The sequence below is a fragment of the Malaclemys terrapin genome, chromosome 13, assembly GCF_027887155.1.
Source record: "Malaclemys terrapin pileata isolate rMalTer1 chromosome 13, rMalTer1.hap1, whole genome shotgun sequence".
NCBI lineage: Eukaryota > Metazoa > Chordata > Testudines > Emydidae > Malaclemys > Malaclemys terrapin.
Window position 1 is genome coordinate 7,360,992 of NC_071517.1, and position 13,312 is coordinate 7,374,303.

At 37.4% G+C, this 13,312-nt stretch overlaps 1 protein-coding gene across 2 annotated transcripts in view; it reads left to right on the forward strand.

The window, feature by feature from the left end:
* The window catches only part of PRKCA (protein kinase C alpha), a 313,637-nt gene that overhangs the window by 203,971 nt on the left and 96,354 nt on the right, over positions 1–13,312 (forward strand). For both annotated transcript variants that reach the window (XM_054046940.1, XM_054046942.1), the window contains exons 4-5: positions 6,062–6,173; positions 7,789–7,917. In XM_054046940.1, the coding sequence (XP_053902915.1) occupies positions 6,062–6,173; positions 7,789–7,917 (241 nt within the window). The remainder of the gene's footprint in view (positions 1–6,061; positions 6,174–7,788; positions 7,918–13,312) is intronic.

Sequence of the window (13,312 nt, forward strand, 5' to 3'; positions counted from 1 at the left end):
TTTGTAATGATACCTTACAAGAGACCTTTTGCATGAAGCATATTCCAGTTGTGTTATATTCACTTATTATCATGTTTTTATAAAACTATTCCAGTTACATTATATTCACTTACCATGTTTTTATAAAACCATATAGACTGCACATCATCTATATTCATAACAACCATTGTTGAACTATATTAGCTACCAGAAAGTAATAAATTGTGCTTGTGCTGCTGCAGGGAGAAGAATTTATCTTTAGTTTAATGGAAATGCATCACTGTTTTTTTTTTTTTTTTTTAAAGAGTGGTTAGATTATGTGCCTATATGTTGTTCTTCCTCCCTCTAGAGGAGTGAAAGTGTATTTGAGTCTCTTCTCCTGTCTAGAATATTTAAAGCATAGGAGTGAAGTGGAGTAGTGAGAAGAAAAATTGACCTAATCAACCTGTTTGGCGGAGTCGGGTGGGGACAGGAATAGAATCTAGGAGTACTGGCTCCCAGTCTTGTGCTTTAGCCACTAGATACTTTGGGTGTTATGACTAGTGGGCATAGAATCCTAACAATTTACTGGTTTTGGCAAGGGTCACATTTTCCCCTTAATATATGTACATAATCCCATAATGCATACACCTTAACTTTTTAATGGGTAACATGCCAGTAATTGGAACATGCCAGTAAACATTCAGTTGTTGTTCCTATAATTAGGAGATCCCTAAAATATTCTTCTTCTGCTCTTGTAACAGTGTCTACTTTGTTGCTGGGAGCATGACATAGCATTGTGAGCAACATGAAGGCTCAATACTAGACACTTGATCATACATAACAGTTTTGTGTGCCTCTAGAGTGAACTCTGATATGATACATTCCAACAAATCTATGCTTTGACTTTTTCCTGTTTTTTTTTTTAAGTGCAAGTCTTTTGCATGCCAGGACCCACTATATCACTTTATATCCAAAAAAAATCTTCAAAATACATGATTAGAAATCTGCTTCTGGGCTTGATTTATCTGAGAGTATTATTGAATTAGGATTATAGAAGCATGAGATGGAATCCCTTTTATTATGAATCCAGACCTGCAGGAACTCGCAGTATCATGCCCTAAGTTAAAAGAGCAGCTTTTAATAAATAATATGCACTTCACATTGTGCACACTCTGGCAGCTCCTGTGTCTTTAGCATTAATAGGAATTCCTAGGATTTGGTGGATTTAGTGAGAGGGAATTCTTAATAGACTCTTCTAGTGCTTGAGGATATTCCTTTGTGGTTTTTCATTTTCTTCTGGCACTAGAGCACCTTTTTAATAGATGGATTACAGGCACAATCTGGAGCCTCACGTGCAAAGATAGATATAGCTCATAGAAGCTTTCCTCCTCCCACTGCTGCCGTTAAACAATAAAGACAGTGCCATTTACAACCCGACACTGGACTCCTCCTTAAAATATAACAGGATGTGAGATTAGAACAAGATCCTGTGATCTCTTTACTTCCTGGATACTAAAAGAGTGGCATATAGAAGCCCAAATATTAATGGGAACTGCAGCATTCCCATTGTTGAAGAAAACCGGTGGATAGTTAACGGGAAAGATGTTTCTGTTCAGTGCCTTAGGGAAATTGTTCAAGCACCATTCATTCATAGAATAATGTTACTGTTGTAATACTACAAAAGTCATTACATCAGTGAACTACCTAGTGTGTGTGTTGGTAAATATGTAGTGTTCTATCTAATATGATTCATTAAGCTAAATAGATTGTACCCTTTTTGTGTATTTTCATGTTTACTTCAAGTTCACTTCATCCTTATCGTATTGTGAAACGTTTTTTTCAAATGTTGTTTAATGGAATTTCACATTGTATTTGCTATACCCATGCAATTAGGAAGCAAAGTAATGACTGAAGTTCTCACACGTGAATTCTCAGATACCATTTTAGAATATATGGAAGAGATGATCAGAAAAGGCTCTATCTTCTGAATGATTTTATCTTGGATCCTTTTTTTTTTTTTTAACACACATGTGTTGTACCCCTTTTCCATGTTTAGTGAATGGAATCAGACCTTGTCTTAGGCAATGGTCAGGGTAATGCATTTGCTTTGAAATCATGGCTTTATAGGCGTGCTTGTACTATTTCATATTTCAAGCTGCCACTACTGCACAGACAGTTTGAAGTCGTACAGTGTAGTACAAGATTAGACACACAAATACTGCAACATTCCCTGCAGATCTAGTGAGCTAGATATCCAAATGCCAGCCCAGAATGGGAACGATGTTTTATCATGGCAACATGAATCTTTCATGACTTGTTGCCCAACAAAAAAACACAGGATTAAAAAAAAGAGAGAGTTAGACTGATGGAAAATGCCTCTGTCATTTTCTAGCCTTAAAAGTTCCTGAGGTTTTTGTGTTTGCTGTCAATCAAGCAACTGGAAAATGTTTAAAATGGATTTCATGTTAAGGGAGAATTTCCATTTCAGCAGGAGTTTTCATATTTCTTTCTCTGCATTCACATTCAGACAAGAAGGAGTCTTGTGAGTGTGAATGTATAGAATAAAATGGTCAGAACAAATGTACTGCTGCTCAAAAGATCTAATTCATGCTGTATGTGTTATTTTAAACATACCACTACTGGCATTTTCTTAAGTTGGGCAGGAAACTACTATTAAATGAAATGTAAAAGGTTGAGTGATGTTTTAAATTATATATGCGTATATAATGGAGTGCCTTATAAGTATTTGTGAAAGCCAGTGGAAGTCATATAATTTTATATCCTAGTTAATTTATTTCTGTAGCATTTTACTGGCAAGAAGTGAGAACCAAATTCTGCCCTTGTGTATATACATAATTCTGTTTAAGTCAGTAGTTGTTTCCTGGAGCTATCTGAGGACAGAACTTGCCCCCCAAGTTTGCATGCTATTGGCTCATATGTTTGACCATTTGGAAGTTTCATAAAATGTTTTACTCATTGATATTAGGTGAGATTAAGCAAGTGCTAGTCCCATGGACGGCTCATTGGTATGCTGCTTTATGACAAAAGTGGTCTAGCCTTTCCTAATATAAGACACTGTTATTATGCTGTACAGTTAGGCCCCGATCCTGTAAATGGTTCTACAAATACTTAATGATTACTTTGAATGGGAGTACTCATGATAGTCACGTTAAGCACATGTATCAGTGTTGCAGGATCAGGGCTATCCAGTTTAATGGCGCAATCTCTGGTGTCCCACTATTAAACTCATGTATGTGTAATCAAAATAGATAAAAAAAGGTGCTCTGTATGGTTAAATAAGCTTTCTAGTTATGGCACACGGTATTGAATCAACTGCTGATAACCAAGGCAACCACGTGATCAATTTCTGTGGCATAATCCTGCTTTGCCCAAATGTTTGAATAGTAATTTAACAAATAAAACAAAAAAGTACAAAGGTATTGCACAATTACAACATGTCTAGAATGAGCCCGACACTGTGTTTTTATTATTTATATTTTATTTGTTTTATACATAAATCAGGAGTGCTTAAAGCATACTAAGCCACTATAAAAATGCAATGAAATTGGGTAAAATAATGGAGTTAACTATATAATATGAAACTATAAAATCAAATAACGCATGACTTCAACATTTGCAAACTAATAGCTAAATTCAACAAAGAATTTATCGACCTGATTTAAAGAGAATTGGGAGCAGAATCAACAGTGACAGACAATAAGTATAAGGATAATTGTAAATATTTGGCAGGTGATCACTTCGACTCTCATGTACCAGCCAGGGGCAATATACATCTACAGATAAAGTATATTGAACAAGTATTTCCATGCTACAACAACTATTTGACAATACTTGTTTTACGGTTTTAGTGTAATACCTGTATTATAGGTACAGCAGATGATTAATTAAGCATTCACAATGATCATTTCCTGTATTTGCTTTTCCCTTATGCTTACAGTTTTATAATCTGTCAGTCGTAAATGTCATTTATGGCAGATGTTTAACACGAGTTTTAAAAAGAAGTGCCTCTCTAGTGTCAGTCTTAGCAACAGATTTATTGACCTTAGCAACAGCAACAGTGGTTAGCAAAATAATGTTTATATAGAATTACAAGTTAAGGCAGCATTTACCCCTGCTCCTTGCTAATTAAAAATAGAATGAAGAGTTGGCATTGAAACTTTATTTTAAATGGTTTTGATATTACTGTGCACTCCTCCTCCTTCAGAGGACCTGCGTGATTCTATTCTTCAGATAACGTTCTGAAAAGTCACATTCCCATGACCCCATACCACAAGATCCCATTGGTTACATCTTTAATAAGTAACAAACAGATGTTCTCTGGAAAATTGTGAGTGTAGTTCAATTTAGACTGACAGCATCCACAAAATAAATATGTACAGCATTTCTTTTCATAACATATTTCAGGCTGAGAAATAAACAACAATCAATGTAATATATTGTCAACTTGAAATCTGAGTTCATGTGTTTTATTCTTCTTATGAATCTTCTTAAGTATTAGCTGAAAAGCGGAAATGACCTTTACTAGCGAGCTTAGTTTAAGTTGACATGGTACTTTATTTTTTGCTGACTGTATGGTAATAATCTAAATGTAAAATAATATGACCATTGGTATTAATTTAAAATGTACACAGAAGGAAACTTTTTGTATGGGTGGGGGGGAGGGGGGCAAGGAGGAGCTAACTGGTGCCTGTCATCAAAAGCCTTCTTCTCTACAGCTGGGGCTTTCCCCACTTGGCAGCAGCCTAATCAACTACACCTACCTGTTGAGGGTGGCATTTAGATTAAGATGTAGCTATTTGCTGTGTTAAAGGAGTCCTTGCATGACAGTTAGGTATTCATTAAAGTTGTAATCATGCTAGAAGGATCTGGAATTGCATAATCCCTTTCTCCATGGAGTTAGTCAGAGAATGGGCAGAAAGAAAGCAACAAACAAAAAAGAGTGATGATGTAATTAATTTCAGATTCAAAATCATAGTCATTTTTCAGCTGATCCACTTCCAACCCTCTGCCCCAGCCGGGATCCCCTCCTGCACCCTGAACCCCGCATTTCTGGCCCCACCCCAGAGCCCACACCCCCAGCCAAGATCCCATACCCGCTCCCACACCCCAACCCCCTGCCTCAGCCTGGAGCCCCCTCCCACACTCTGAACCCCTTGCCCCCACACCCCCCAGCCTGTAGCCCCCTCCTGCACCCCAAATCCTTCATCCCTGGCCCCACACCCCCAGCCAGAGCCCACACCCCAACCCTCTGCCACAGCCTGGTGAAAGTAAGCGAGGGTGGTGGAGGGAGGGGGGATGGAGAGAGTGGGGGTGGGGCCTTGGGGAAATGGGCGGGGCAAAGGTATTTGGTTTTCTACAATTGGAAAGTTGGCAACCCTATTTGGAGTTATAGTACTGTATTTGTTTGACTTAAATGATTTGGGTGTATTCCATTTCACTGATCCTAAACTAGAAATCTTTTCCAAGCAGCCAGTGCCATTAAGATGTCTCATCGCTATAAATTTCTTAGTTGGAAATTCAGTCAGGAATAGCAGTCTGAGTAAAATATTTAGCACGTGTCAAGTTAAAATGAGCCCCTTTTCCTTTATAATAATACAGATTACAGATTTACAATATTCGAACATCATCTTTGATATTCGGATTTTACAGTAGTTTTTCCCATGTTCTTCAGATTAAAGCGCTTACCTGAGTGTCAGAACAAACTTCCAAAACATATGATATTTGGGAAAAAACATATCTTCATTTGAAGCAATGACGGCTATTAAATGTAATTAGTCACAACTTGTGAATAAAGATATCTAGTATATGTCATGTTCATCGAAGGCTAAATCCTGTTGTTTAGTATGCAATCCTGCTCCTGTCAATGTGTGTTTTAATTGCAGATTGATAGCTGTACCAACCCTAGGTTCACTCAACAAGCACGTACCTTGTGAATTCGCTGTATTCTACAGTACATATAGTATGCTTTTCTGCTACATAAACTGTGGACCTCTAATGTATTCAACATTTACAGTAATATATGAAATTTAGTTTGCAGTTTTAGACATTACTTAAGAACCTATTTCTGCTTCCTCTTTAGGATCCCAGAAGCAAACACAAGTTTAAAATCCACACATATGGAAGCCCAACGTTCTGTGACCATTGTGGATCATTGCTGTATGGACTTCTACATCAAGGGATGAAATGTGACAGTAAGTAAGTTTTTCTAAAGTTATTAAAATGGCCTTTTAAATAATAAGGGAAACCATTAGGCATCAAGCGTCCTCTTTCCTTTGTCTGGAAAAATATTGTTTCAATTACAGTTAATTACAGTACTGTATATTTCAAATGAATATTTCATTATTGAAGACTCTCAGTAAAACAACATAAATCAGCCAAATCTCCTCCAGTGGGAAAAATGCTGTAAAAATATGCTAATGCAAACCATAGAAAAAGGAATCTATTGAGTTTGATATGGCTAAAGTGTATTTGCCATCGCAGTTCTGAAGCTTGTTCTACTTTGGTATGGGAAGTGTGCATCCTTTGTGGAGACATTGGTTCAGCTCAGCTGCTAGCTAAGGTCCCATATTTCATAGTCACTCCTGCAACAACCATAATTCATATAGAATCTGTACCCCAAAAGATAGGCAAAAGGAATCACCCTTGGGTGTGTAAAAGGGTGGCCAAAAAATAAAAAATGGTTTAAAATGCATAAATAATATTTGTACAGCCACAACAGAGCCATGCTTTGGGCTGGCAATTCTCCCTATTGTCCCACCTCCAGACTCCTCAATTGCACGTCCTACAACCATTGCCTTGATTTCCTCTGCTCCAGTGTCATCCCAGCTTCCTCCCAAACTAGCTACCTCCTGCTCCACTCCATGTCAATGTTCATAATGACCTCTTCCTGGCCACATATTGCACCCTCTAGTCCATCCTCATATTCCTTGATCTCTTGTGTACTGATGACATGATCTGTCATCATCTCCTTGAAATCTTGTCTCTCCTCCCCTCCCCTCCCCCCCCGGACTTTGTTGTCTTCAGTTCTTTTCATCTCTCTTTCACTGTTCCCAGAATATTTATTGTGGTGGCAGGGGTGGGGCGTGGACTCTCTCACCTTAAATTCTGCATCTCAGCTTGTGTCTCTAACATCTCTTGCTAGATTTCTCATCATAATTTAAGTTTACCATGATTAACATTGTAATTCCTTATCTTCCATCCCAAACCTTCAACTCACCCTTTTCTTTGTCATTGATGGCATCAGCACCATTAAAGTGTCACCAAGGTAGGTAATATGGATATGATTTTCCACAGCCTTCTCTCTAGATCACAAATCCAGGTCATGTCCAAATCCTGACATCTCTTCCTCTGTTACATCTGCATGATCAGCCTTTTCTCTCATTTTCTCTCCATCCCCCCCATGCTAGTATTATGGAAATTAGAAAAGAAATATTTACAGTTCTGTATCAATAAGCAAACTGTCAATTTTTGTATTGGTTACAGTAATTTATAGCAAACGTTCTAATATTTTGGATCAAGTCTTTATTCCATGGACTCTTCATTTTGTCTGTTTTACATTCCATTAATAAGGTCACATTTTTAGGTGACTGAAGCTGAGCCTTTTATTGTGGTTAATACTTCAGTGTTTTTTAATAATATTTATAAGGAGAGCCATTGCATTTTGGTCGGTTTAAAAAAAAAACCCAACGATTAATCAGATGTTATAGAATAATTTTACCCCTCATGTTTACCATATGTATTTAGCATAAATATATTGACTTTCATACATGTCATCATTTTCTGAACCTTTTCTTTCCTGATCCACAGCTTGCGATATGAATGTTCACAAACAGTGTGTAATAAACGTCCCAAGTCTGTGTGGAATGGATCACACAGAGAAAAGAGGAAGGATTTATCTGAAAGTTGAAGTCAGTGGTGACAAACTGCAAGTCACAGGTAAAAAAAAGGCGTTCTGAGAATTGGTGACAATAGAAGAGTTTAATTTGAACTTTCCTGGGCTTTGGAATAACTAACATAAGTTGTGTTCAGCATTATTTATAGCCTATTTATGTGCCGTGAATGAAATCTAGGCTCATTGAAGTAAAGAACAAAACACCCCGTTAATGTCAGTAAGGCAAGGATTTCATTCAATATGTACTTTAGTCTAAGAAATGCCGTGTTATTATTTAAAAGAACAGGTTAGTTTATAATAGATACGCACACAGTTCAAAGAAATAATAGTGGCTCTAAATTAAAACGCAGGAACACTAACTTTAAAATCTCTATGAAATCAGTTTTTCAGGTAACCAACAGTAACCTGAAACATTCAGAAAAGCTGGGCCGCATTTACTTAAAAAAAAGAAGGGGTGGTGGTGGCAAGAGACTGCTTAGATTTCTCTTCAAGTAGGCACATATTCCTTTTGTTAACTTCAGTGGAGCTTCCTCATGCATATCAGAGAATGGGATTTGGCCTTTAGTTACCAACTGAGACATTAACAAACATAAAATACACATTCCTTGCTCTGTTGATAATTTTTCTAATTTTTATATTTTAGCTAGGAGTGACTAGCAGTGTACATTATGTGATGGTGACAAATGCTACAATTCGTTCCTATTTAAAGTAAATTATTTGTGTTTTCACATCCAGAATACTATGTACAGTTCAGATTAAAATGTATTTACATTAAAAGAGCACGTGGTGTGGAGAGTAGGAAAGGAGGAGGAGATGGGGGGTGGTATAGTTGATCCTTTCTCTCCTGTATCTCACTGGTCATAAAGATCATGTTGAATTAATATGTAAAATGTATCTAAAACCCAAATAAATTGTCGTGTCCTCATTTTCCAGACACTAATAAAAACAGATGTCAGACCCCGCTAATTAAATGTACAATGTTATTTGAAAACAATAGAAATAATGAAATGTGACATCATTTGGGAAGTGTCTACAGTAATAAGCAGGGATTAAATCCTGGCCCCATTGAAGTCAATGGGTATTTTACCATTGACTTCAACAGGACCAGGATTTCAACCCAAATGACCAGGACTCCTCCAGTGATGGGATCTATAAAGCAAACGTATAAGAAACATTTACAGTTAAAACAGTTAGTGGAAAAATTGGCCCTCAGAATATGAACTTTGTGATCCTTTAGGTTTTAAGATGAGAGTGCTGCTCGCTTTATTGTGATGGGGAATTAATTTCAGTTCTGAGGCCAAAGCAGAGCTGGAGGGATGTGAGGATGTCTCCATTTTTCTCTTTTTTTCCTGGTTGTAGTGAAGTATCCGTTGTTGCTCTCATCATATGTAGGTATTGAACATCAGTCTTGCCCCCCTTTAGATGCCAGACTGTGCAGTCTACCAAAAATACATTAAATGATAAAGGATATTACCTTTAGTTATTCACTTTTTCTTATGTTTCAGAATAAGTTAGAACACACATTCTGGGTTTTCTTGTTAGGCTGTCTGATTGATTGTAAAGGAAACCACATTTCTGAATCTTCAAGACTTTTACAGGACCGTCAAGATTTTCCCCATACCTATCTACCTACATTTTTTCATCATTTTGACACCAGAATATTTTACACAGTATTCTATTAAATCTTGTAAAAGACACGGGAAAGGAAGGAAAGAGAAGGATAACCTATAACTACAGAAGATCAGAATAGCAGCCATGTGACGACTAATTGTAGCTAACTTTTTCCACTTGCATCCCACTGATGGAGGAAGAGTAAACTTCTCCAAGGTGCTGTTATTTAAGTCATGTTACTTTCACTAAATAGTGAAGGCATTTCTTAAATGATGCAGCAAGGTGTCTAAACTGTAACGTCAGGAGGAATTGATTTGAAAATCATAACACTGAAGAAATTGAATATTTGTATTAATGTAGGTCATTAATCAGAAAGGCACATGCTTAAATACCTAACTTTAAAGCTGCCCTGCAAAAATGATTCAACAAAGCACTTAAAACACATGCTTAAATCCCATTGACTTCAGTGGGACTTCAGCACATGCTTAATTACTTTGTTGAATAGGGATGATTTTAAGCAACCACTTTTTTAGGCATGTGCTTAACATTTCTGTTGAATTAGGGTCCCAGGATGAAGTTGACATTCAGCATTAGTTAGATGTCCTGAAACAGTTATACCAGAGTTCAAAGTATAGGATTGTAATTGGAAACTAAGGCGATTTTGAAGACTTTTCAAATACTGAACAATGAGCAGTGTATTGATAACAAGTAGTTTTATTTTACAATAACTTGTTTTAGTATCCCGTCTGGAAACTGGTATCTGAAACTACTCTAGATTAGTATCAAAGGGGTAGCCGTGTTAGTCTGGATCTGTAAAAGCAGCAAAGAGTCCTGTGGCACCTTATAGACTAACAGACGTATTGGAGCATGAGCTTTCGTGGGTGACATGCATCCAAAGAAGTGGGTATTCACCCACGAAAGCTCATGCTCCAATACGTCTGTTAGTCTATAAGGTGCCACAGGACTCTTTGCTGCTACTCAAGATTAATTCATTTTAACCTCTCATGGTACTTTGACTAGAAAGAAAGACACTTGAATTTAAAGAAAGTGCAGAAGATCAGTTTCGAAATCTTGCCAACTCACCAATTAGCCTTCACCTATAGACATTAGTTAATATTTTCATCTTTTTATGCATTGTGGGCCTGATCCTGCTTCCTTTTAAATCAATAACAAAAGTCCCATTGACTCCAGTGTAGCAGGATCAAATTCTTTGTTAGTTTTTTGTATCTGTTAGTTATTTTTTTGTATAAATGTCTCTTCAAAGTTTCAAAGAGGGTAAAATGATTGTAGCTTCTACAGGTGCTGCTGGTTCTTTTCACATGCATCATCCTGTTGAAGAAACAGAGCAGATTCAATCATTTATTCCCTGAATATTGAAGATACAATACTTGTAGTTTTCAAGTGTCTCAGTTTTAAGAAAAGTTTCCCAGAGGAAAAAACAGAAGTCATTTTAGGACAGGAGGTATTACTGTATTTAGATAAGACTAGCAGAACTGGACAGCTTCAGTGAGGTTCCAAGGTCGGATGTGCACATGATTATTTGTTTACAGTGGTGGTGTGGCCGTGTTGCTCCCAGGCTATTAGAGAGATAAGGTGGGTGAAGAAATATCTTTTATTGGACCAACTTATGTGGGTGAAAGAGGCAAGAAGAGTATTGAAGAAGAGCTCCTCTGTGTAGCTTGAAAGCTCCTCTCTTTCATCAACAGAAGCTGGGCCAATAAAAGATATTACCTCACCCAACCCGTCACAAATTTGAAAGATTTGCCTGTTACTGCAATGTATACACATCTCTATGAAGAGGAACAGTTTATCTACACAGGTGTATAAAGATATTCAAAAAAAAATTCACTATGTATAACAACACAATGCATTTTGATAAGAATTAGGAATGTGCTGGACAGAAATCTGTATTGCCCGCTCTCCTGTCCGTATCTTGTCTCTATCCGTTTTAATAGCAAGCTAAAAATATTTTAAATGGACAAAAAGACTCTATCAGGGAGATTCATTAGGGAGGCAAAACAGACTATTGATTTGAAATACAAAATTATCTAGCAGCACAGGAGAAACTGAAGAAATAATAATCGGTTTAAATCCAAGGTAGATGGGTTGTAGCTTGTTCTTTTGAAAGACCGCTTTAGTGTTTTTCTTAAAAATAATTATAAATTTTTTTAAAGTAGAAAATGGACTCTGTTCAGACAGCATCCCAGGTCAACAGTGTGTATTGCTCAGAATTTCTTCTTTGGCATTTTCTCATTCACTATCCTAATTCAGTTGATACGCCGAACAGCAGCAGATGTGCTTGCAGAATTTGCAACAAAGAACTTGCTGCTGCCACAGTTGTGATTCTTTCCCTAGTCATTAACCTCAGCTATCAATCTGGGTTTGCCAATACCATGTATTGATGGAGCAATTTTTTTAAAAGGATGCTTGCCTCAAATTCTCTTTTATTGAATACTGAATATATTGAATATTGAATCTTAGATAGACGATTGTCTAGAATGCAGGAATATATTGCATCTGCATGTCCTTAGTCTCCTGTGGATTCTTGATACCGTGATTGAAATTAGAATTCAGACAAAATATTTTGCAGTTTGCATCCAGTGTGCACTGGGCATAAAAAATAAACAATTATTTGTTAAGCTTCAGCATTGTGGTTAAACATCTCAAAAACTTTACTGCACCTAAATCTCAAAATATTTCTATCCCAGTTTTATAAGACTGGGAGTTTTAGATAGTTCACCTAAGCAGAATCTAGGTTCTGACTGCTCAGCAGAGCTAAAACAATTTTTTTCCAGTTCTCTCATTACTTACTGTTTCTGGGATGAGCCAATAATAGGCCTTAGGGTGTAGTGGAAAGTCTCAGAACTGCTTTTCATGTGTCAAAGATACTTACCAGCATTTGACAAAAATCGTTCAAAATTTTTTACATTTTAAATTCTAACATGGAAGGAAAAAGTGTTTTTCCCCCCAAGCATAGTATCCTGTAAAGCAGAATTACATTGGCTTTCAGAATGCGTCTTTGGTCACATTTGTTTAGACATTGATAGCAGATAGTCTAGGATCTGCTGGACTGTATAAATATTCACTAGATTGTGCTTACTGCCAGAGAAGGTCTACAGAAGGCTGGAACTACTAAGGAAGAAAACAGGTGCACTGAGCTAACTGTGTCAAAGCCAAAAGCAGGGTCCTATCTTACAAGTCTGGAAGTATTTATTCTCCCTACATCCATGATGTTTTAGTGGCATAAAATAGATGCTCTGAGAGGGTCAATAAGCCTGACTTTTTAAGAGAGCAATCATTGTGTTTTTACCACTGTTTGGTCCAGTTTAATCACAGACTTTTCCCTCTAAGAATGGTGGATCTTTTTGAATGGGATTCATAATTACTTATCTTGCCAGTAGATGAGCAGAATGCTGGAACCAGCGTATGTAGCAGAACAGGCCTGAGGCGCCATAACATTTAGAATGAAATCCTGGCTCCACTGAAGTCAATAGCATCCTTGTCAGACCTGCAGGGATGAGACACAGTGCCTAAAAGGGAGGGGAAGGCAGAAGCACATACTTGGCAAGGCAAGAACCAGACCTCTCCTTCTTCTCTGTGTAATGATTGGGCTGTGGACATGCTTGTCTAGTGTTCAGGGCAGGAGGCTGGTGTAGTGGTTGAAACAGAGCTAGACAGGCCCACTGGCAGCAGGAGCCAGGTTATCAAGTCAGGGTGAGCGAGAGCCAGAGGTCAGAGCAATGTTCATAAGCCATATGTCAAGTCCTGGGAGCAAACTAGAGCTGAGGGCCAGAAATCAGGAGCCAAGCATCAAAGCTGTGGTCAGAA